General features: G+C 34.2%; 1 protein-coding gene across 1 annotated transcript; it reads right to left on the reverse strand.

The window, feature by feature from the left end:
- Positions 1-396: 396 nt before the first annotated feature.
- LOC102802151 (protein O-mannosyl-transferase TMTC4-like) lies at positions 397-26,838 on the reverse strand. Its single transcript, XM_085499137.1, has 15 exons — positions 26,779-26,838; positions 25,039-25,448; positions 24,301-24,514; positions 19,939-20,026; positions 18,956-19,041; positions 18,300-18,545; positions 17,316-17,515; positions 8,581-8,755; positions 8,259-8,390; positions 7,911-7,990; positions 5,305-5,412; positions 4,268-4,442; positions 2,047-2,161; positions 1,199-1,317; positions 397-1,052 (listed from the first exon to the last, which is right to left on the reverse strand). Exons 2-15 carry the CDS (start codon positions 25,371-25,373, stop codon positions 849-851), a joined length of 2,277 nt encoding a protein of 758 aa, XP_085355263.1. The 5' UTR covers positions 25,374-25,448; positions 26,779-26,838; the 3' UTR covers positions 397-848.
- Positions 26,839-27,134: the final 296 nt, after the last annotated feature.

The raw sequence follows: 27,134 nt of genomic DNA on the forward strand, positions 1-27,134 counted from the left end.
AATAATGAAAGCAATATCAAGGACATAGTAAAAATATTGTCAAATATAATTTCAAACAAACGTGAATAGCAGTTTTTCAAAAAGTCAAAAAGGAAAGTTTTTACCAAAGATCACAATTAGTTTTCCGTAAAAATAGAATTGCATATTGTCACAAAATCAAATTTTATAGGAGTCTTCCAATAGTAGAGTTTTAGTTATATCTCCATCAGTTGGTTTCCGTGGAGAGTGGGGGGGGGGGGGTAATTTCTAACCTGTGCTGCTTTCCATGGTTCTCAGTGTTCTGATGGGCTATTGAAAGTTTACACGACAAAATCAACCCCAACAAATTTGGAACAAAACTGATCAAGTTTTAAGGTAACTGGGAAACTTGTCTATTATGAATGACACAAATGTCAATTTGTTGTCAAGAACAAGTTTATTACATAAAGTTATTCTGAATATTTTGATAGATATAATAAAAAAACGGGATTAAAAGATACTAAAATTGCCATGAACATCCAAAGTCAGATACTTGATCTTCAAAGTTAAAAAAAAATTGTGTTTTAATTTTATTAATTATTTTTATCAAGTAAATCTCTTGCATTATTAGTTTATGTTAAGCATAACAATCAAAAATCTTGAATAATGTGTTTGATGAAATATATAATGAAATATATTATCTGATTATGAAACCAATCATACTGCTAGTTTCTAGTTAGAACAATATGTATAAAATAGCTTTTATCTACAAATACAGAAATTGTTATATAAAAATACCCCCTAGGGTGCTAAATAGTTTTACTGGTGGACAGATGCAATACAGTGTATATAACAATCCATTGCATGACAAACCTGTGTAAAAAACAAGTTTAATTCTTCAGTTTGCTTTGAATATTCTTTAAAGCTGTTAAACTGTTTTCAGAATTTGGTTTAATTTGTAGACTTTTCTTTATCGCTTCAATGGCATCTGTTTCTCGCTTCACCAGGCTATAAATAATCCCCAAATTGTAATAATCCTCCGCTTCTGTTTTCGGGTCCAAACCAATCACAGACTCGAAATAATTAACAGCAATCTGAAATGCAACAGATAATTATATGTAATTACATAGTAACTTTGAGAACATTAACTTAACGATGAGTTGTATTACACACGATACACAGAAATTTGGGAATCAGTACTCTACACTGTAAATAAAAAACAGAACATGATTATACTCACCTCTAACTTGTTTTGTAAAGCCGCTACTTTTCCTAATATTGCACGTACTGATCTTGACTTTGTATGCGGTATTTCTTTCAATGCCAGTTTCCCGATGTGTTCAACTTCAGCATAGTCCCCTGTTGGAAGACGATACTAAGCGTATTAATTATGTTTTTAAGATAGCAACATTGAAAAAACAAATTAGAATTTTCTAAAAGTTAATAAGCATACTATATAACAACCTAAACATCATCTGAAAGCTTAAATATAGGTGAATAGGGTAGTGTAGGCGCTGCACCAAAGTATCTGATGGCCAATTTTGCTATTGTGCTTTTTTGGAAAAATTAAAGTCTCAGGACCTGTGAATTGCACAGGACGTTATTAACACTGTACACTAGACGATCATGTCTTGGTTTTCAAAGTTTGTCATTCTTCTATCACTGAACCATTAGACTCTGCGTTATGTTAGCCTTTTCACCACCAGTTTTGTCTTTTCATTACTAATTCACATAATATACACCTTTTTCTGTTGGCTCCAAAATTAGAATTCATTTCCAGAAATATTGAAGAATATAAGACAAAATGCTGAAAAATTTGGGCAAGAAAATCTGAAATCTGGTGATAAAAGGTTAACACATTGCCAGCTGAAAGCTACCACAGCCTGAAATAATTAAAAAATGTCAAAAAATAAATGTGTCGCAGAAATTTTGTAAAATGAACATCAGGTTAGTGAAATTTCATTCTCGAAAATAGTAAATCTCAAACATGACTTAGCAGCAAAACTTGAACAATTTACAGTAATTCTAAAAAAAAATATCTGTGAATGTAAATTACCGTAATGACTGAGAGATGGGTTTTTATCTCACCTTTCTTAGTCAAAGTATCAAGTAATAAAAACCAGGCAGCATCGTAATCCCGTTCTAAATAACAAGTTTTCTTTAAAAGATCAATTGCATCATCAGTATCACCCATCTCAAGTTTCTAAAAAAACAACACAGACAAGATACACATGTGATGGTGGTGGTGATTTCGCAATAACCAAAGCATATTTAATTATCCTCACTAAGAGATGTCAACAATTTTTTCAATGAAAAAGTTGTCTTGTGCAGGGGTTGTTCTTAAAAGGCTTTGTAATAGCAGTCTTGATGGCATCACTGAAGTTCTCTAGTAGTCTGCTGGTCATTACATCGAGTCATGTATTTACAAGGTCAACCTGAAAGTCTACATTGGCCTATGAGGTCAACCTTGAAGTTTATATTTGTCTATGAGGTCAACCTTGAAGTTTATATCAGCCTATGAGGTCAATCTGAAAGTTTATATTGGTCTACGGGGTCAACCTGAAAGTCTATATTGGCCTATGAGGTCAACCTGTCAGTTTATATTGGCCTATGAGGTCAACCTGGCAGTTTATATTGGCCCATGAGGTCAACCTAGAAGTTTATATTGGCCTATGAGGTCAACCTAGAAGTTTATATTTGTCCATGAGGTCAACCTGGAAGCTAATATCTGCCATATGAGGTCAACCTGGAAATTTTTATTGGCCTATGAGGTCAACCTGGAAGTTTATATTGGTCTATGAGGTCAACCTGGAAATTTATATTTATATTTATATAAACCAGGCAGCATCGTAATCCCGTTCTAAATAACAAGTTTTCTTTAAAAGATCAATTGCATCATCAGTATCACCCATCTCAAGTTTCTAAAAAACAACACAGACAAGATACACATGTGATGGTGGTGGTGATTTCGCAATAACCAAAGCATATTTAATTATCCTCACTAAGAGATGTCAACAATTTTTTCAATGAAAAAGCTGTCTTGTGCAGGGGTTGTTCTTAAAAGGCTTTGTAATAGCAGTCTTGATGGCATCACTGAAGTTCTCTAGTAGTCTGCTGGTCATTACATTGAGTCATGTATTTACAAGGTCAACCTCAAAGTCTACATTGGCCTATGAGGTCAACCTTGAAGTTTATATTTGTCTATGAGGTCAACCTTGAAGTTTATATCAGCCTATGAGGTCAATCTGAAAGTTTATATTGGTCTACGAGGTCAACCTGAAAGTCTATATTGGCCTATGAGGTCAACCTGTCAGTTTATAATGGCATATGAGGTCAACCTGGCAGTTTATATTGGCCCATGAGGTCAACCTAGAAGTTTATATTTGTCCATGAGGTCAACCTGCAAGCTAATATCTGCCATATGAGGTCAACCTGGAAATTTATATTGGCCCATGAGGTCAACCTGGAAGTTTATATTGGTCTATGAGGTCAACCTGGAAATTTATATTGGCCTATGAAGTCAACCTGGAAGTTTATATTGGTCTATGAGGTCAACCTGGAAATTTATATTGGCCTATGAGGTCAACCTGGGAGTTTATATTGGTCTATGAGGTCAACCTGGAAGTTCATATTGGTCTATAAGGTCAACCTGGAAGTTTATATTAGTCTATGAGGTCAACCTGGAAGTTTATATTGGTCTATGAGGTCAACCTGGAAGTTTATATCAGCCTATGACATCAACCTGGACACCAACATTGGTCTATGAGGTCAAGCTAGAAGTTTATATTGGTCTATTTGGTCAACCTGAAAGTCTATATTGGTCTATGAGGTCAACCTGGACGTTTATATTGCTCTATGAGGTCAACCTGGACGTTAATATTGCTTTATGAGGTCAACCTGGACGTTTATATTGCTTTATGAGGTCAACCTGGACGTTTATATTGCTCTATGAGGTCAACCTTGATGTTTATATTGGTCTATGAGGTCAACCTGGATGTTTATATTGCTTTATGAGGTCAACCTGGAAGTTTATATTGCTCTATGAGGTCAACCTGGATGTTTATATTGGTCTATGAAGTCAACCTGGATGTTTATATTGGTCTATGAGGTCAATCTGAAAGTCTATATTGGTCCATGAGGTCAACCTGGATGTTTATATTGCTCTATGAGGTCAACCTGGATGTTTATATTGGCATATTTTAAGTGTTACATGGCATTTCGAGAGAGGGTCTATATTGTTACAATGGAATTTCTCGGATCAACAGAGAAAGAATATAGGAATTAACATATATTTTTATGGCTTACTTACCAAAAGCGCTTGGTTATTATAAATTCCTGACAATGTGACACGAGAATCAGTGTGAAAGTAATTTTTGACAATTTCTTCAGCTTTCATATAATTATCCATTGCACGTTGCAGGTCGTGTATTTCTGGGTGTTTATATAGATTGCCAAGGTTTACATATATAGATGCCTTATTTGGTCTACAGTGTGGAAAAATCATTAGTGATAGTTGACTTTGCAATTCATATATAACTTGGAAAATTCAAAACTGTCTGTGTATTGTCGGAAAGCACATCTAAACAAAACTATAACATAGCAAAACCTAATGCCATATAAGGAGTTTTGCATAATGATGTGCATAGTACTGTTGGAAAAACTTCCATTTATGGTGTATAATTGTAAAACAATTTACAAAGAATCATGGGAGATCACTTCCATATAAGGTGTTTTGTGTAACAATATTCAAATGATCATGTTAGATGACTTCCATAGAAGGTGTTTTGTGTAACAATATTTAAATGATCATGTTAGATGACTTCCATATAAGGTGTTTTGTGTAACATTATTCAAATGATCATGTTAGATGACTTCCATATAAGGTGTTTTGTGTAACAATATTCAAATGATCATGTTAGATGACTTCCATATAAGGTGTTTTGTGCAACAATATTCAAATGATCATGTTAGATGACTTCCATATAAGGTGTTTTGTGTAACAATATTCAAATCATGTTAGATGACTTCCATATAAGGTGTTTTGTGTAACAATATTCAAATGATCATGTTAGATGATGTCCATATAAGGTGTTTTGTGCAACAATATTCAAATGATCATGTTAGATGACTTCCACATAAGGTGTTTTGTGTAACAATATTCAAATGATCATGTCAGATGACTTCCATATAAGGTGTTTTGTGTAAAAATATTCAAATGATCATGTAAGACGACTTCCATATCAGGTGTCTCAATCACCAATATAATAACTCATGATGGATTCAGACAAATCACTTCCAAACAGAAAGAACAGAACAATATTAGAAAATGTAATCATTAATTCTTACTGAATTTCCCGGCTTCTTTCTAAGAGCTGTTTTGCTGTTTGTACGTCACCTTTTTCTAACATGATTTTCCCGTAATTCAACATAGCACCATAATTTTTTGGATTCAGTCTGTGACAAAACAAAATTATTTTAAATTCATTATTTTAGATATCAGTAATAGAAATTACCAATTAGTTTATTAATTCTTGTAATTAAATAATAATGGATGAAAGTGCACTTTGTGAGACAGTGTGTGTGAGGTGTCAGCCAATGCCATATATGGAGCCCAAAACTTGCTTATCATGTATTGGAATACATTGTATCCTCGAGGGCGGAGCTACGTCACAAGACGTTCCCCACGTTGCTACGACGAGCACCACTGTACATGCATTTCTATGGGCTCTGTGCGCGCTGCTGTGGAACGCAGGTCGAGCCGGTGAAAATTCGAGAAAACAACACAAACTCAACTTTGAAGTAATCCTGAACAACCAAATTTATATATGTTACACACATAGGGATAATCTTGTTACACTGTTCAGGGGAGTCTCAACAACCATCCCAAAGTACCATTTTCTGTGAGTTTTGGCCTTTGTTTTCACCACAAGGGTTGCCAGGCGGTGAAAATGCCCAGATGTCCGGCCCCGAGGATTGTATTGAGGGCTCATACCACTAATTGAATAGACGACAATGTTAACATATGACGAGATTGCTATATGAAAATGATGAAGAAAGTTGAAAACATGGCCCAAAAATGGGAAATCAACATGCCAGTAATCAACCATATGAAAAAAAACTAACATGTTGGCCAGCTCAAACTCTTGCAAATCTCAGGTAAACAAGACACACCTACTGTATTTGGATTGCACCTAGAGAAATCACTGGAAAAACACCAAGATTAGAACATCCAAATACACACAGAATAAACCCACAGGTACACAGCCGCTAAGTAGTAAACAAAAGACCACAAGTTGGTCTCACCTCTGACCCAGGTGATTACGCCCTCAAACAGGGAGCACCTGAGAAAAAAAAATATTTAAACAATTTCATTGGTTCTTGCTGGGCATTTAAATTGAGGGCAACTAGCAGCCATTGGTTAATTAGTGGCATGAGACCTTAAGAGAAATAAGAAGGTTTAATAAAGTTCTTGTTGATCTTATATATGATGGAATATCATTAGATGAGTAATTTCCCATGCAAAAAAAATTCCCCCAAATTTAAACCCTGGGAGTTATTTATCCAAATCTACCACTTGGTGGCGCCCTATACCAAGACAATTAGTTGTAGAAAGAGGCAACATACACACTCAGCATAACACCAAAATAGATGGTAGGCAATGAATATAAGCCTGATTATTAGATGCAGTACTGTAAAGTATAATGTTCTCATTCACCACAAATAAGTACAGACCAACGTTTGGCATGATTAGTAATTGTAATTAATTTCTAGAAATAATACATAGAATTATGACAATTAAAGGTAGTTTATCACTATAATTTAAAAAAAAAAAAAATTCTACTGAATCAAAAGTCTCAATTCATCAGCTCATTATTTCTCCAATAAATTAAAAACAAAAAAACAATTCCACGGTATCTGCATTTAGGCAGGAGACCTGTGACGGGCAACCTTGGATATACCAAAACACAACAGTGGTTTGATTTACCATGGCCACACATGGAATTTGCTCAACATAAAAAGCTTAATCAAATCTTATGTGAAAAAAAGTAGTTCAAAGAAACAATTTTATGATTTAAAAAGAAATAAAAATAAAAATATAAAAACCAGAAAAGGGTCTAAATATAAAATACTCGTATTACACATCCCTGATCAAATTAAATTCAAATCAACAGGATTTCTGATTAATTTTTTTTTTTGGGGGGGGGGGGGGTTACATGCACTGTTCAATAATAAACTCAAGATGGGATTAATTAGCTAACTATTCACAACAATTCTGAGAAAAGAGCAATAATTGTGAAATTGAAAGAGTTGTAATACTTGGCTAATATACTGATATACTGGTATAGTCTGTATAGCACCCTCAGTGGCAAGGTCATTGATTTACCCAGAAGTACATGTACGATAATAAATTAATGGCTGGCTGAGTGTAAACAGTAACATAGTTTGAATGAGTGTTTTAGTGAAATTTAGAACTGTCCGTTGATCATCGGATGTGACAGTGCTTGAGTTCATTATGAATTGGCAGGGAGATTATAATATGGGGTTATTACGAGGATACTGAAAAGTTTGTACGAAGAGAGTACAGCAGGAGTATCGATGCAACGGCGTACTGTCTGAGTGCATACTTTGTGGTATCTTCGTAATAACCTTATTATTATACACATTTTCCTCCCAATGATACATCATGGGAATGCAAAATCCAAAAAGTTTAGAACAGAATCAGCGAACTTCTTTGTGTAGAGTCCGGTCAAACCCTCGTGGAAGCCATGTTTGTTTTTAATATTAGAGGACGCTTACGTGCGTAATCATTCCATATTTGGAATTCACATTTCCTTATATTTATATGGTAGGATGAAAAAAAACGTAAATTATCACAAAATTTCGGCATGCTGTAACTTATGGCTTTACGGTGACAGATGTATAATAATATCAATTAACTTCAAGGTTCTTACCTCAAGGTCTTGTTGTACCATTTGATGGCTTCTTCAGGATTTCCAGCAGATTCAAGATCTTTACCAATGTTGAACAAAACCTATAAATTAAAACCAGTAAATGAAAGCTAAAGAATATTACAGATAGACGACTTGTAGTATTTACTCAGCAAAGGCCTGGGCACTATTGACCAATCACAAACAAGCATGCAACTATGATGTTTACAGATGATATCAAATAGAGGGCGCTGTATTAAAGTGTAAATATGGTTCAGAAAACGATGCTAGTTACATTAACCAAACTAATTCTGGAATCCTATCACTTTGTTACTTCATCAATTGCTAAATAAAAACAAGAGATCAGCATACCTTGGAATTCAGAGGGCAGACTTTTATTGCAGATCTGTGGAGTGCAGGATCGTCCATCCAATCAGCTGTGCGACGAATACTCCTTATCACATACATAACCACTAGCAATACTAGGACTGCCTTAATAAAAACCTAAAGACATAAAACAGATTTATATGCATCAAACCTTGGTTAAAGTAGCATTCTGAGATTTAACTAAGTGCCGATCTCTTTGTTTTACGACTTAATATGATCCTGCGATATTCATCAAAGGCCTCCAAAAAAAAAAAAAAATGTGTCTTTATCTATTAATAAAAAAAAAATTAAAAAAAGCACAACTTACATTGTATTCATACCATTTCTGAGATATTTTATTGATGCCTAATACTAATAATATAGCATAACCAAATACAGAGATGTACAACGCCCGCTCTGCTATCACAAAGCCAACATAGAAGAAGATATTGGATGCCGGTAAAAATGGTATGATTACCAACAGGAGTGATATCAGAACAAATCTGAAGGAAAATGGAGAGCCAGGAAATTACATTATTATTATTACAAATAATAATATGATAACGGTCAGTTTGGATAATTGAAACTTTAGATAGATGACAGATTGAATAATAGTTTAGATAATTGGTGGATAGGATAATTGGTAGGTTGGATAATTGGTAATGGTTTAAATAACTGGTAGATTGGATTATTGGTTATAGTTTAGATAATTATTAGATTAGATAAATGGTAGATGAGATAATTGGTAATAGTTTAGATAATTGGTAGATTGGATAATTGATAGGTTGGATAACTGGTATTAGTGTAGATAATTGATAGATTGAATAATTATAATAGTTTAGATAATTGGTAGATTAGATAATTGGTAGATGAGTAAATTGGTAATAGTTTAGATAATTGGTAGATTGGATAATTGATAGGTTGGATAACTGGTATTAGTTTAGATAATTGATAGATTGAATAACAAGTCATTGAAAATGACACAGTCCCCGTTAAGTTCTCTTTGTGCTCGTCATATTAAAGCGGAGGGGTTATCGCGAGCGTGTCCTTGAAACTTGAGTTCCAAGTGGCGTATACAACAGATTGTTTATTTACATCAAAACACGTGTTTCGTGTCATAGTAATATGGCCAAAATAAAAACAGCCGTTATTCAGCCATCTTTGATCTGATTATGAAACACACTGATATGTATGATGTATGTGCCAAAGACGTATGAAAATGGTACATAAATTGTGGAAATATAGTAGTAAGGCCAAAAAGTCAGATGGCTGTCAATCGGCCATCCTTGACCAGATTTTGAAACAAATTGACATGGACATGCATCCTAACATGTATAAAGTACATGTATGTGCCAAATTTGAATGAAAACTGACAGAGCACATCCAAGATAATGCATAAAAAAACAAAAACAAGATGCCTGCCAGTCGACCATCTTTGATCCAATTGCGAAATAAATCGTCATGGACATGTATTCTAACATGTATAATCTATGTACCAAGTTTGAATGACAACTGACAAAGCATGTCCAAAATACAACATTTTCAAAAAACAAGATGGCTGCCAGTCGGCCATTTTGAATCGAATCGCTAAACCACTGCATGTGCATATGTCCCACATAAAGTACTAGGCACATGCAAAGAATGAACGGAATCGATCCAAGGGATTCTGAGATACGACTCCGGACGGACGCACGGATTAAATAATTGGTAACAGTTTAGATAACTGGTGGAATAGATAATTGGTAATAGTCTGGATAATTGGTAGATTAGATAATTGGTAATACCTGTATTTCAAATAATTGGTAGATAGAATAATTGGTAATAGTTTAGATAATTGGTAGATTAGATAATTGGTAATAGTTTAGATCATTAGTAATAGTTAGATAATTGGTAACAGTTTAGATAATTGGTAGATTAGATAATTGGCAATAGTTTAGATTATTGGTAGCTTGGATAATTGATAATAGTTTAGATAATTGGTAATAGTTTAGATAATTGGTAGGTTGGATAATTGTTATTAGTTTAGATAATTGGTAGATTAAATATTTGATAATAGTTTAGATAATTGATAGATTGGATAATTGGTAGTAGTTAGATAATTGGTAACAGTTTAGATAATTGGTAACAGTTTAGATAATTGGTAGGTTGGATAATTAGTATTAGTATAGATAATTGGTAGATTGGATGTAATTGGTATTAGTTTAGATAATTGGTAGATTGAATAATTGGTAGTAGTTTAGATAATAGGACCTTGAATTATTATATTAAATATTAAACTTTTGATTGTTCTACGTGGGTATGATGCATTGAAATTGAAAATACAAACCAAATTGAAAGCTTCTCAACCAAGCACAAATGATGACATTGGGCATTTCCTATTGGTTCATGGGTTAATTATTCATGAAGTCATTGAGCAATTCCAATTGGTTCATTGATTAATTATTCATGAAGTCATTGAGCAATTCCTATTGGTTCATTGGTTAATTATTCATGAAGTCATTGAGCAATTCCTATTGACTTATGGGTTAATTATTCATGAAGCCATTGAGCAATCCCTAATGGTTCATGGGTTAATTATTCATGAAGTCATTGAGCATTTCCTATTGGTTCATTGGTTAATTATTCATGAATTCATTGAGCAATTCTTTATGGTTCATGGGTTAAAGATAGACAGTATCTGTATAATGCTGTTTTAATGGTTACGTAATAATTTTTGACTTAATCTCCGGCTGAGCAACATCCTGTTATACGCGTCTCCCGTACACTGTAAACATGAAGATACTTCATTTCCCGTTTTGTGAGCGCGTCGACAAGTCCCTGTTTCAACACGGTGAGTAATATTTTTTTGCTTAACGAAACATTTTTGGCGAATCTTATACTGGCATTAATTTCGTGTATGACAACATAGAAACTATCATTAAAGCTGAAAAAAAAATATCTGTTTCTCGTTTCTGCGCGCATTATTTTGAACTATGCGCCTTGAACATTTTTTTTCGCTTGTACTAGCACTTGTCTCAAATTTCCCCCATTTAGCTAAGTATTCTTAAAAAAAAATCGGCTTGCCGCCTCATTTTAAAATTTCCATGAAACGGAGAAGTTTTTTTCCTGGCCTATCCCAGTGTGGTGTTATTAGATTCTTCAATTTTAAGTCTTTAAACCAATCCCATCTATTACAGAATGTTCTTCTTAATATGGACCCAGAAACTCTCAGAGGATTGTCAATAAAGATGTCAGCATTGTCACCTCAGATGTGGCTGGCAGCAATTGAGCCGACCCATAACAAAGGCCAACGCAGCAGTGGAAAACCACATTGGTGTAGATGCTGCAACTGCCTCGAAATGGAAAATCCAATTGAGAACGTTTGCTGCAAACAAACCGAATGTCTTACTAGGGAGGAGTTATTTGCACTCCATTGTCTCAACCAGAACAGTTTGGACATGGCAATTTTAAATACGGCCGAGTGGCGAGCCAGTCCTGCAAGATATGAAAACGCGAGCTACAGGAAGACTGCATATCGTAATTTCATTCTTTGGCAACATGTTTATTTGGGGAAAGGAAATAGAAGAGTTATTCCATCTTGTGTAGTTTTACAAATACGGGCCCTTTACCCATCACAAGATGGGCGTTATATGGGTTACAAGGAATACTAGTATTAGAAGTGAATCTTTTATACACATAGTGCTCCCGTGTGCGTTTTTAATAACTCATGACATGGTAAATATTTTTCAATAAAGCACTGGTTCAATATCCATCTGCAATAGAGCTGATTTTTTGTTTTTTACTGTAAAATCTGTCTGTATTGGAAGCCGCAGTGAATTTTTTTGAATGTGACTTTCAATACAGATTTTACTGTAATTCCTACATTTGGTGGGAGTTACTAATACGCCAAATTTTATTATGGCTTGTAGTGTTCTCCCAGGCCAACATTTCTTGGTGAAAGCAATTTTTTACACACAGCACATTTACACTTTTGTAACAAGCTGCAACAATTTTTATTAAAAATATACAGATTTATTACAGAGGGTACAGAAAAAATTGATCAAAAAAACTGTATATCCATAAGGACATTAACACTCATTTGCCAAACATTATGTGGTTTAAAGAGATTTTATATAGCAAAAAAATGTTGTGGCCCAAGAGTATTCATGTGTCTTGGTAAAAAAAAAAAACAGCTCTGGCGATATCACAGACCATGAATTGAGCTGGCCAAAGTAATGAAGTAATCATAGTTACTATATTTTTAAATAAATGCAAAATAAACCCAGGCAGTAAATGAAGTTTGTCACATTTCAAAAATCCTGCGTGACATAGGAAAAATCATAAAAATTTGCAATCCTGCAACCAGTTGTTTTTAACGACTGGCACAAAAAAAGAATTCAAGCTTTACACACAAATTCAAAATCTTAATATATTTACATCATAATTAAAGACAATAAAAGATGTAGCAGTAAGAAAATATACATTGTTGACCCGAAAAAAAAAAAAAAAAAAAAAAAAAAAAAAAAAAATTTGGCTTGCTGTATTCAGAGAAAAAAAAACTGTTCTGGACGGATACTCGTACTACAAAAGCCGACTTGGAGGGGAAAAAACTGTAAATAAAATTGAGCAAGTGCACATGGTTACAGTTCATGACAGACAAATCGTCAATTATGAAGGAAATGATATGAAGGTTTACAAGCTCTTCCTCTCTGGTAGATAACGCGTCATTCGTGATTTCTTCTGTTGATGAAGATACCATCCGGGTAATTCGGGTCCACTTAGTCTTCGTGAATAAGGGCCATGTTTACGTTTGAGTCTTTGTGCTGTTAGACTTAGTCTGCTTCCTCGTGTACGACACTGGTACCATCGAGCTAAACACTTTGCTATCAAATCTGGACAAAAAGAAAACAACGAAAAAGGAAAGTAATCAAAATGGGTTTTTGACGCTTAATTGAACCTCCATTCTTGGGTCAAAATAGAGGGGAAAAAATAAGTGAGCGAAAGCCACCTTCTTATAGAAGGCATCAAACTATTTGTGCAATTAGTCAAAAAAAAAATGCAATAGTGACCAATCTGTTTGTATTTCAAAAAATTGTACCATGTTTCAATTAAATTAAAAAGAGAATAGTAAATAACTTAGTGTGTATTGCATTTTATGACATAAATGCTAGAAAGATGTATGTAAATGACATGCAAATTAATATGCAAATTTATGCTAATTAGGCCGCCCACCAGCTATTTTGGATTGTGGAGAACACTGAGTAACTAAAAAAATGTTTGCAAAAATTGTGTGTATGAAAGATACTTTCACAGAATGAGAACACAGTGTTCTCCCCAGACTTCATGTCAAGCATCACGGCCAATTTGCATAACAATGCATCTAATTTGCATAATTTTTATTTGCATAATAATCAGTTTTTCCCAACAAATATTGTCAATCTACAATTAATTAAAGACAAGATATTTTTATATCTGATAAATTTTATATCATTTTACTGAATTGTATTTTTTGTTTTTGTATCAAGTCAAATAAAGTTTGAAATGGAACATCATAAAAAGGAAAAAAAAATTGAAAAACTTGTGTTATAGCCAGTCAGTGAATATACTGTTATCCATGGATGTAACTGATTCATCATTGTGTATAAGTTTTAGTGCCCATGTCACTGTCGGTTCATATAAACGTCGGGGAAAACATTTTTTGGTTAAATATATAAAGTCGGCAAGATATCGAAATATGTTGAAATTAATAAATCAATAATTAAAAAAAAATTCTACAATGGCAGTTCGGCGATTTTTCATTGCAATATACCTTGTGAGTACAACGCTACGATCACCGTAACATTGTCAGCTGACGGCATTGCGTTGGACGGGTATTCACCGCTGCTATTGCAATCATCGGTATCTGACATTTTGGTGTGAAATACACAAATTGTTTATTAAAACGATTCATTGATGAATATCATAAGCATTACATCTAAATTGCCAACGAGATGTTGTTTTTAAACATCGCGGAAAATCATGCATTCTGCGCCGCCATCTTTGTTACCTCAATCAGAACCCCTGATAGCCCAGCATGCATCGGTTGCAACGTGCATTATGTCGCCTTAGGGCGGCGTTTTTCTGTACTAAGGTACCCTATGAATGGGGTATTTCCAGAGGTCAGAGTTTGTTTTGTCTCATCCCGTCTCGTCTGCTGTTGAATTATTCATACTTTTCTTTCCAATGCGACTTAATTTCACTTGTTCTTTTTTTTAATTTTGGAGTAAATAATGTCACCAGCGATTGAGTGATAACAAATCAGAGTGCAGCAAATCGGGGTTGATCTTCCCGACGTACGCCGTGACTTGTTTTGTCACATTGTTGCCGTTGCGTGCAATGGGCAAATTATTGCTACTCTAGTTATTTTTTTTTTGATTTGGAGGGTCTGCACCTTTGAAAGACTTCGCAACATATTGCAGACTTCCGTTTTTATCACTGTCTTTGTATGGCTAACAAAAACGGGATTACCTAAATCGATCAATACATGTTATTGTTTTAAATACATGCAAGACGAGACTGACACTTGTAAAAAAAAATATAAGCATCATCACGGCTGAGTGACCAAGCGTCACGGACAAAGGGCAAGCATCACGACCGAGTGTCCAAGCGTCACGGTACCGTGTCGCTTCAGAGGCCTGGGGAGAACACTGGAACATCTGCAATACACTTAAAACTTAATTTGAATTCGAGTTCAAAATTCAACAGCAGAGATGCTTTCACACATTTTTGCACTAAAATAGTGTAATGTTAGAATATGAAAGCACAATCTCTGTGACTTGTGTTTAAAAAAAACAAAAAAACTTCTAAAATAATGAGCGCCTTTAGCAACTTTACACAGTCTAACAATTACTCACCTCTTTATACTCATGCAATGTACACCATGCAATGCCAAAACATGTTGAAGAAAATATTTGTTTGTAACATATTTACACTGTGCTTTGGCAGACTGCCATAGCTTGAAGCTAATTTCATCAACTTCAATGCGGTATCTACCATTACCCATGACAGCAAATGATATCTGAAACAAAATTATGAATACTCAAGTCAAAAATATTTGGTTATAAGACATTCCAGCCATTGTGTTAGCAATTGTTTAGCATGGACAACACAACGTTGATGTCATGTGGGAAATAAATAGCTAGATAAAAGGCATCATTATAAAGTCTAGGGATGGTGGAATTTAAAAAAAAATCTCCATTAGACAATGTTAAAAAAAAAATTGTACAAAAAAATTACAGAAAAAAAAATATTTATAAAAAACATACTTCAGTGGACCAAAAAGAATGACATCATGAAAAAAATGTGCCTTACGTTTGGACAATTTTTTTAACAGTAGTTCTACACCCCCCGAGTTTTAAAGGTCAGTCCCTTATTTAATCATGGCGAAACACAGAGTAAGGTTCCAACACAAAATAAAGCTCAGAGTCGAAACAAAATTGCTAACGTAACGGTGAAAATATAGAAAAAAAAGTTACATCTAGGCGATAAAAGGGAATATTTTTATTTTTTTATTATTTCATTACTTTCATTGTTGTTTCTCCCTGGTAGACGACTGTCCGATAATATAATACAAATCCGTTCACAAAATGTGGCGAAACAAGAACATTTTTAAATCAATGTTGCGAAATGCATGGCGATTAATTTCATAATAATCATCACAAAAGTAGTTTACGTGGTAGAAGGAATAGAAAATCCCGACTACCGGTAACAACCCCCAGTGTCTAAAGCTTGAACCCATTATGCGGACATCTTGGAACAAAGAGTTCGCAATGAGCTCAGTGTCACTTAAAAAAATGTAGTCAGTGCACAAGTAATATTTCGAATTCGAACATATATTACAGCCACAAGGACTCTCGTCCCTATACTGTGAGCCAAAACTAAAATACTAGCACTTCACTGCGATAAACTAAATAGACAGACCGAGGGCAAGGGCCTAGAACAATGTGCCCCGACAATGGCTCGCAAAAGAGCCAAAATACTGTCATTGTATGGAATGAAATTGGTATCAAGGGATGCAGAAACATACCACCTACCTAAAATCGCATTCCTTGTAGTTGATTTCTTCGAACAGTGGTGGATGGCGTACGATTTTCCAGAGTGACAAAACACGTACCGAGATTTCAATATGGCGCCGTTGATAAAATTACCCACAACCCCCTGCGGTTCGCGTTCTTTTCCAATATTGCGTCCAATAGAGCACGCGTTCGCGGTTTTGTTCAACAACAATGTTTTCATGAATGTTGATCCTTGCTTGAGCACGTTTAGGCATTTAACAAAGACGAACCATTTTCATTTTAAGTTGACCTTTTCAGTGAGGTGCTGGCTCACCAAATGACTAAGTATGTAAACAAGTCCATTGTTTATACGGATACTGTCTATCTTTAATTATTCATGAAGTCATTGAGCATTTCCTATTCATGGTTCATTGGTTAATTATTCATGAAATCATTGAGCAATTCCTATTGGTTCATGTGTTATGCATTCATGAAGTCATTGAGAAATTCTTATTGGTTCATGGGTTAATTATTCATGAAGTCATTGAGCGATTCCTATTGGTTCATGGGTTAATTATTCATGAAGTCATTGAGCATTTCCTATTGGTTCATTGGTTAATTATTCATGAAGTCATTGAGCAATTCTTATTGGTTCATGGGTTAATTATTCATGAAGTCATTGAGCAATTCCTATTGGTTCATGGGTTAATTATTTATGAAGTCATTCAGACAAACAAATTTATAAAGTAAACCAGAACTGGAATAATGACAGATATTGAAATAACGTTGCAAATCTTTGCTCAGGTAGTTGTGCTTGAAAAGATTGTTATTTTCTGTTCATGTTGTCTGCATTTGATCTGTATGCAATAAACAGCTTTTTATGGTTATGTCAATTCCACTTTGGGTAAGATTTTGTAATTGCTATAAGATGAAGACAATTTAATTTATGTTATATATCTGGTTTTTCATCCAATAATAAAAAGCTTCAACGTAAATGTTTAATAATTGTAATAATTCAATTTAAGGAAATTTAACAAAATTCAAAAACTACCTGCTTTCAATATGGCCGCCAAATATGCCATAATATGATAATAATAATAATAAGACAAGAAAGATTACAGTGGCAAGATTCCTTGGATCATCTAGAGATGATATGAGTGGAATGCACCCTTCACCCCAGTCATGACACAACCACCACGGATTCAGTAGTAACCAACTACTTAGTGCATAAAGATAGGGAAAAGTTAGCATCTGAAAAACAAAAATAAAAAAGAGATTACCACACAATTAGGGTACAATCTCATTCCAAGGCTTTAATTCTGGGCGGGTGGGGTGGGGCGGGGTGTGGTGTGGGGCTCCATACCATCCACATTACGTAGATGTGTTCCCATGTGGAGTGTCACTCAGGTCCAAAATGTGTGAAATTACAATCAATTCTCAAATGACGGTAGACCAATATTTGGGGATGCATGTTTCTAGAAGCATCAGTGTTTTAAGGTAGCAATAAACAAGTTAAACAAGGGTAAACAAGTTAAAAAATAATTTGTGATTCAGACATTCTCTAAAAGTCACTAATGCATACTCCCATAGCAACCTATACAATATGCAAACGCCATACCAAAACTCAGTTTTCAACACTTCAGTCTAGTGAATTGTCTGTGAATGGACGTTTGTTATGTTGTTGTCTATTGTTTTTGAATGTAGTTTTGTCAGCAATGCAATGGAAATAGTGAATCTATGTCAAATTTTTGAATCAAATTAGGAGATATACAGGTATATCCTTTTCTAAATAAAAAAAAAAATATCCTATGCTATCGTGTATTAATCTTTTCACCCCCAGTTCCCTCTTTTTATCACAAATTCACAAAATAGTTTTGTTTATAGTCTGCATTTTTCTTCAGAAGATTAGAACAAAAATAGCAAAATTTTTCAACTAAAAACTGAAAATTGAAGAAATATAATATGGTGAAAAGGTTAATATGTGCAGTGCAGAAACACTGATAAATAAGGTATGAATAAATAATTAATTACCTACCCTTGTGAGCGGCGCTGCATGTGACGCAGGATTGATATCTGGTCCAAAACGCGGTACACCGGTACCCATGATGATATAACGAGTAAACAGTAATAACACCGTTGATGATACTAAGATAGACTGACGTACCAGGAAAGCTTTTAACCAGTGTGCATTGTCATGGCGATATCTTCTTTGATAGACTTTGAAAACCTCAAATGGTGTGTTTCGGTAAGATATAATGTAATCGTAGATACTTACAACAGCCTTTGTAAAAAGATAATTTCATATTTTATGACGTTATACTTGTGAGTTACCTTACAAAACTTACACATTATTTGTTCTACTACATGTATATTTTTTGAGCACATGTTTATTTCGATTGAATTGGAAGCAGTACGTCAAGCGAACCTTGTCATTTAAATTTAAAATTGTTTGTACGGTATATGTTAAAGGGGACAGTAAAGAGTTGCACTATTGTGTGTACGCTTTTTAACAAAAACAAGTTTGAGAATTCAAACCATCTTTAGACAATATAATAATGAGATACATGTAATGCTTTGACATTATATAGCTGTGAAGAGATCTCAAAATTTATTGTCTCAAAATATTAAATTTTAGACCAGAATTATTTTGCAGTATAGAGGTATAGTAAGAATTTTTATAAGAATATTTACCAGTACAGTTATTCCATGTTCCTTTCCCATCATTGACAAAGCAGCACATATCACGGCCAGTAGAACATGGAGTGGATTCTTACTGTCTGTAAAGAGTAAATATACAGTGCTCAACACAAACTGATGAGGATCAAGATGTAATCTCAACTTACGTAACATGTTTTGTCATTCTCATTCCAATGCAATGACTATAAGTAACATGTGACATGCCAATATAAAAGATTATATAAAACATGTTTTTATAGTAGCATTTCAGACTTACATTTAGGGTCAATACCTATTTATAAATGAATATACCCAATATTTATTCACGTTGCAATAAAATGTACTCCAGGACAATATACCGGTAAGAATATTGACTCAAAAAAAGTTGGGGTTCAACAGCCTAATTTTTGAGTAAATGTATTTTACCGTAGTTGATAGTTGTCATTTTGGTGCGTGTATTAAAGTGCGTTGCCATGGCAGGGATATTATGCTATATGTCAAATTTTAGTCTGGTGACATATAGGCTGAAAAAAATCATATATTGGTAATGATGGGGTACTCATTGTTGTTCTGAATAGATTTTAAAAAGTGTTGAAAAATGCTATTTTTCTTTAACATATGGAATTGTTCAAAAACAAAATTTTTTGAAAAGTATTATTTCAAATTTCTCAAAAAATGTCATCGTAATCATGAAAAAATGCTATTTTGATGGGTCATGGAAAAATTGCTCCATGATTCTACATAATAAATCAATGAACATTGTCATGCAATTTATGACTACGTTTCCCAAAACTTATGAGTATGTTTCTACCTTAAGTAGCAAAAGATGTACAAAGAATTAGATTATCATGAGAATATCAAAAAACATGCACTCAGGCGGTACAGGATCACATTAACAGGTGTATTCTCATGACTGTACCATACAACACAATGTTGAATTCAACTGCATGATTAAGTTTACACACACATACACAGATATTTGAAGTTCATTGACTTACTTCTACTACAAAGCTTTATGTAAACCAACATTGCAAGGAAAAAAAACAATGCACATATAAGATCTGCTCTTCCAACGTTTGCAACCACCTGCAAAACATAAAACATCACATCAATTAACTGAAATGAGAAAATAAATTGTTGTCACTGCTTGTTCACAAAATAATAATGTTTTCCATCCGTTTTTGACTCCCATGTGCGAAGCACAAAATGGGAGTCTTTGCAGTTAGTGTGTGTGTATGTGTGTGTGTATGTGTGTATGTGTGTATGTGTGTGTGTGTGTATGTGTGTATGTGTGTGTGTGTGTATGTGTGTCCGACTGTTCCACTGCTATCTCAAGAACCATACATCGGTTTTTGATGAAACTTGGTGCATAGATGCTCTGGGCCAATGCGCAGATTTGATTAGGTTTTGGTAAAAATCCATGCTCGTTAATTACCTAATTTGCATGATAATTAGCTAATTTTTAGCTGTTCTATGACTGTTCCACTGATATCTAAAGAACCACTCATTGGATTTTGATGAAACTTGGTACATAGATGCTCTGAACATATGCGCAGATTTGATTAATTTTTGATAAAAATCCGTGCATATTAATTACCTAATTTGCATGATAATTAGCTATTTTTTAGTGGTTCCATGACTGTTCCACTGATATCTAAACAACCACTCATTGGATTTTGATGAAACTTGGTACATAGATGCTCTGAACTAATGCTAGGTTTTGATTAGTTTTTGGTAATAATCCGTGGATACTAATTACCTAATTTGCATAATGATTAGTCAATTTTCGGTTTTTCCACTGATATCTCAAGTACTAATCATCACATTTCAATGAAACTTGGTACATAGATGTCATACGACACTGCACAGACCTGATAGTTTTTATGGTAATATCAGTACATATTAATTACCTAATTTGCATAATTAATTAATTTTCAGCATTTGATATAAGTAGTTAGCATTACATTTCAATGAAACTTGGTACTTACATACTCAAGGACTATGCAGAGATTGATTGTTTTCGATAAATATTTGTGCATATTAATCACCTAATTTGCATAATTAGTTAATTTTCAGCTTTTCCACAGGTATCTCAAGTACTAATCATCGCATTTCAATGAAACTTGGTACATAGATCCTTTAGGACTATGCAGAGACCTGATTAGTTTTAGGGTAAATAATTGTGCATATTAATTACCTAATTTGCATAATTAATTTTCAGCTTTTCTACTGATATCTAAAGTACTAATCATCACATTTCAATGAATCTAGAATTATGCAGACCCAATTAGTTTCCGGTAAATATTTGTGCATATTAATCACCTAATTTGCATAATTAACCAACTTTCACACTGATATCTCAGGTACTATACATCACATATCAATGAATGTACATGGATGCTGTAGGACAATAGACAGACCTGAATAATTGTGGGTTAAAATCGGTACATATTAATTACCTAATTTGCATAATTAACCAATTTTAAGCTTTCACACTGATATCTAAAGTACCGTAAAAACTCCAAAATTTCGACCGGTTTTAAATAATTTGTGTTCGATATGTGACGTGTTTTTATAGTCAAAATTAAGGTGCATTTTCGGACGGTCGAATTTTTCAGAATAGAAATCAGCAAATGAAAAAATGGGGATGATAGACAGTGTGCTTCATTAGTTTTTAAAAAATGCAATGTCCGTCAATTGACGTAAACTTCCTCATGTTTCACGGTAAAAGCAAAGGTCGTGGCCGAGTTGTAACTCAAAATCTAAACAAAGTCATCAATCAGTGAGTATTATGACAAGCAAAACAAAACATCAAGACGCGGAGAAGAGGTCAGCACAAATCTAACAGGTCAAAAGACAAAGCTGTCTCGCACTACCTAGAAAAACTTGCGAATGTTCGAAGTACAGGTACCCATTGGACAAAAGATGCATGGAAGTTTAGCAAACTATCTCCCCGACCCAGTGCAATGTATCCGGTTAGAATCAAAGCTCACGTGTCCCTTATTTGAGGGACCAAATTCTGCCGTAAATTCGCCCTTGGATTAAAAAATAAAATGGGATTTAAGAAAATAAAATGGGACTTTTAAGGTGTATTTTGGCGTCATTTTTCGGACATTTCAATCAATCCTGCCGGCTAAAATAGAGTCTAAGTTTTACCGTAGTCATTGACGTTTGTCTATTCAAGAGTACACGTGTATGATTTTTATCGTGACTAGCGTGAGCGGGTAAGCTTCCTTTCGAGAATGAGCTGTTATCACTGTGAACAATGTTAAATTATTCTTCAGATGACCAGTTTATTTTTTAAAAACAACTAATTTTTTTATTTAAAAAAAATCATGCCGTTTTCGCATCAAAATCCAAGCCAAAATATCGTACTACAACACCAATCTCTTCCGCATTGCGTTCAATAACATTAACATATTTAAATAAGCTATGGTAATTTGAACACGTTGGCATCATCCAGCTTTTTGATTGGTTAATTAGCGATTTGACCTATTTGACCTAAGAGAACATGGCGGATATCCTACAGCATCAAACGTTTATACGAGACCGGAATCATTCGCTTACGATGAAACTAAGTTGACTTTTATTTGTATTTCATAACCATTCAACAAATTTATTTTGTGTACATTATTATAATCACTACTGAGTACAGTAATAATCAACAATTCAGAAACGCAGCATGCCGAGATTTTTGTGTTCGTTTTTATTTGAAACTTCGTTTATTTAGAATATATTTTCGTTACCAATAAAATAAAAATCTCTCAGTCAGTCAGAAACCCGGATTCATGCCTTCGAGGAAGGTCCCGTTTGAACGCTCACATCGTTTTTTTTTTTCGTTTGGGGGAAAACTAAAACTGGTCGCAATTTTCGAATAAGAATGAGTCGGCAATTTTTAGTGGAGTCGAAAATTTGTAGGTAAATAAAACACAGAAACCGGCAAATAAATAAGCGGTCGAATTTTTAGAGGGGTCGAAGTTTTGGAGTTTTCACGGTACTAATTATTCCATTTCAATGAAACTTAGTATAAAGATGCTCTAGGACAATGTACAAACCTAATTAGTTTGGGGTAAAAATCTGTTCATATTAATTCCCTAATAAGCATAATAATTCATAATTTTTTGGTTCTAATCACATTTCAATTAAACTTGGAGACATAGATTTTCTGTTACATTGCGCAGACCTCATTAGTTTTACACTCAAATCTGGTCATATTAATTTTCTGATTTGCATAATTAGTTTTCAGCTAAGTAATTTCGAATTATATTTAATGTGTCTCCAATACTCTCAGCACATGGGAGTTCTTTCTAAGCTTTCTTTGATTAATCAAGACCTGTAGTCAATGGAAAATGATGTCCATTTCCGTCAAAAATTAACAAATATATGAAAAATTCTAATACTTGTGGGGAAAAAATGATGTTGAAAAATAAAATAAAGTTCAGATTATGGAGAGGTATTTACAAGTCTTTACAGTCATTTATACAGGCTTCATCATTTCCAATACTGTAAAATAATTACTTTTTGCTGAAGGAATGATTCAGTGAAAAATATAAAATCCAGCGAATATACCTTTTTTCCTATATTTTACATTCAACTTGTCAAAAATCAGTGAAAATAAATTCCATACAAAACACCCAAATAGTCAACAAAGATTAATACCATTCCTATAAGTCCAGTGATGGAACAATTCTTTGACGTCAAAACATGGGAGAAGGCAATGTCATTAAAATAAAATGAGTTGTTCGTCATTTATGATATAGTATAAAATCTCTCAAAAACATAATTATTGATAGACGGCTACAGATCTAAATGATATCCATGTTTTGAATGGACTTTTTTCACCCATTTACGTCATAAAGGCACAAGAAGGCGGGTTTTTTAGCAAAGTTGACTTACCCAAACCTTAAAAATATGTGCCCCCCCACTGTACTGATTTGTCATGTCATGTGTAAAAATCAAGGAAAAAAACAATTAATTACTAAACCAGAGAAATGGTTATCAAACCATCTCTGAAAATACAAATATATTGATATCTTTCCCAAAACTAAACAGAGTTAAACATTTGGTAAACAGTGTTAATAACATTCCATCCCTCCCTCAATTACCCCCTCCTCCCTGGATTCGAGATACAAGCTTGATTAGCTGGTATCTGTTTTATAGTATAATGCTAACTGCATGCATGGATGGAAGACAAATAGAGGGACTGTCAACATATGTATACATTGCAATGATACATTTTTTACTGGATTTAATCACCAAAAGTAAATCCCAATGAATGTAAATTTTCTGTATTTGACAATTTAAGATAAATGATTGTTATTCACCTAAATTCTGCAAAAAACAAAACAAAAAAAACTTACACTTTCGGTATGTACTGGATGCACAGCAAAGAGCACACCGCTAAGAAGGCTGGCACGTGGATATGGAAATGAGGAACGTGAATCTTGCAAACTGGTGGCGGCGAACATGAGGGAGACAACTTTAAGAACAAGTACACTGACAACTGAGTGTAGTATAATATTCACTAAATGCATGGAATATGGGGAGAGTCCACCGGATAATGCGTAGTTCCACCTACAAAAATAGAACACACCACAGTGCCAATGTAAATACTTTTTGAGATATGAAATGGGACACACTAGAAGTTATTATTATTATTTGCTAATTAACTAAACAATACCATCTACAAATAAAATAATCACACCTTGCAATTGTCCCATTATTATATGTGAATAGTGAGATTGGACTGACTATTCTATACTCAGACAGACAGACAGACAGACAGACAGACAGACAGACAGACAGACAGACAGACAGACAGACAGACAGACAGACAGACAGACAGACAGACAGACAGACAGGCTGTAAGAATCATAAGAATCATGCCCTTTGCTAAGCAAATAAATAATAGTGAGACAAACCAATTTCAAAAATTTAGTGAAAGAGAAACCCCAAAATCAGATAGCTTATGTCATCGAACATCTGAACAATTATACTTTCAATTCAAATCCTGTGACTCTTTACAATCTGATTGGTTGACAGATACCCTAAGAGAGCGGCCTAAATATGATTGGTCAGATGTAGTTAATATGCTGTACCTGAGTGTAAGAATGGCGAGTGGACGATAAGACTTGTGACTTCCATTAATAGAGATATTATAACCCCAGAAATCATGGAGCATCAATTGATGAACTGGTATCTCCGGCGTCAAATCTTTATTGTGGATAATAGCTTCAACATCATCCAAGGCAAAGTCCGCCCACCAACTTTGAAAGAAACAGAGCAGCGATGCGGATGCAACAGTCAGTGCAGCCCCCAGAAAGGAGAGTTGGGGCACGGGCAGAAAAGCATCCCAATTTGTACTTTCTTTGTCAAGCTTGGACAGGAACGTTCTAACAACTGGAGGATTCCTGTCTTTCAATTTTGGAGGCATGACTGGTCATGCTGGAGTAAAACTGAGAAACTGTACAAGTACATGTATGTTTCACTGTGGAGTATGAATTTCCCACTGTAGTAGAATAAATGGAAATGTATTAATATTAATATTATTCATGGTCATTAACAAATAAATAATTCTACACTCTATATAATGGCGTGAATTTGTCTTATGTAAAAGTTTATAAATCTCTTATATATTTTAAATGGTGATTGTGGATAAATTCTTGCCCATATAGAACCCCAGTGTGGTCAATCAACCTTTAAATTCCCATTTTACACATATTTGCTTCCTAAAGCATATAGATACAATTTGAACTATGACGATTTGTGTACTGCTTGTACTTACAATCTTTTAAATTTATTTCCTCAAAGAAATCACTGTAACGGGATCTATCTTTTGTGTTAATGATAGTAACTCAGCCAATAATTGAAGAGACCTCTGCGAAAGGGCGTTACCAAATGTTTCAATAGCCAATAAAAGCATAATTTTGTACTGTAAATGCATTAATTATTCACTTGGTTTTAATTTTGCTATTATTAAATTAAATCTATGTGACTATGTAAAACAAAATTAAAACAAATTCGTGAAATTAAAACACAGTGAATATGCTCAAAACAGTGAATGGATTTAAATAAAGCGCAATTCATGTATCATGAAAACCAGTGTATTGATTTTATCTTACATTAAAAATTCTCTCTGAAAATGTTACAAAATACAACATTTTTTCTTCTACATGTCAGTTTTTGACACCATCAGTCACTAAAATACACTGAAGATGTGCTAGACAAGAGTCTAAAGGACCTACTTAAAGACGGTAGTCGTCGTGCCGCGTATGTGCGAGATATACAAGTCTCATATAAACAAAGAAGGCGATTTTGACCGTTGCGCAGATCAACAAGTACAATCTGTGATGTTACCAAGCTTAAATTAGATATTTTTTAGGTGATTGGAAGGTATCCAAAGAGACACAGGCGGTAATTAGTGCTAGTCATGCCCAGGTCAAACCTCATATTTGTGATTTCCATTTGAAGAGCGCATTGGATTGTGGGAAAATCGATGTTTATCAACACAAATGTCGTACATGCGCAGTACGACGACCACGCCCTTTAACTGCAAACACACCAAAACTCCAGGGGGCAGGGTGGTAATTCAGTTATCACAATTTCTCTTATTCTGAGTATCAGATTAAAATTACGGAAAATATAAGTATTTGATTAACTACGTAATGACAATGGGTACCCAGTGTACCCACCAGTTTGAACGATTTGTTCTAAGCCCAAGTTATTTCGCTTCCGGTTATTAATGGTCAATACCACTTGGGTGATCACCGTCCCTTCATCAACTCTCGCCAATAAGTTCAAATCACATGTTCATTGTAAAACACATGGCTAGATTATACCTTTTCAGTGGCTGCTGTACCACGGCGACATCTCGCTGGCAATACCGAAGGGCGCCGCCTGTGGTGACACGGTACGATCTGCAAGTACGTCAACACAGGCGGCGCTTTTCGGTATTGCCAGCGAGATGTCTCCACGGATGTTCAGTCAGTCAGTAACTTGTGTACAGGTATAAAGAATTAAAAAAAAATCAAAAGAAATTGTTTTATATTAAAATTTACAAATATTATATAAATTTCAAATGAAAATATATTGTATTAACGATAGTAGTACTACTCGTGCTTGTACTCTTTACAAATATTACACCGAACGAATCAATTTCTTGCGTTTTAAACAAATTTGGCTGAATCTAAGTTTT

This window comes from Saccoglossus kowalevskii, chromosome 1, assembly GCF_978046115.1.
Source record: "Saccoglossus kowalevskii chromosome 1, keSacKowa6.1, whole genome shotgun sequence".
In the NCBI taxonomy this organism is placed as follows: Eukaryota; Metazoa; Hemichordata; class Enteropneusta; family Harrimaniidae; genus Saccoglossus; species Saccoglossus kowalevskii.

What these genes read in the sequence shown, in the direction of transcription:
- LOC102802151 (XM_085499137.1), bottom strand. Translation starts at nt 25,373, where the DNA reads ATGCCTCCAAAATTGAAAGACAGGAATCCTCCAGTTGTTAGAACGTTC. An exon ending in ATCCAGTACATACCGAAAGT is followed by an intron (nt 20,027 to 24,300) that starts GTAAGTTTTTTT and finishes TATGTTTTGCAG; the next exon opens with GTGGTTGCAAACGTTGGAAG. An exon ending in TGGTACAACAAGACCTTGAG is followed by an intron (nt 5,413 to 7,910) that starts GTAAGAACCTTG and finishes GTTTTGTCACAG; the next exon opens with ACTGAATCCAAAAAATTATG.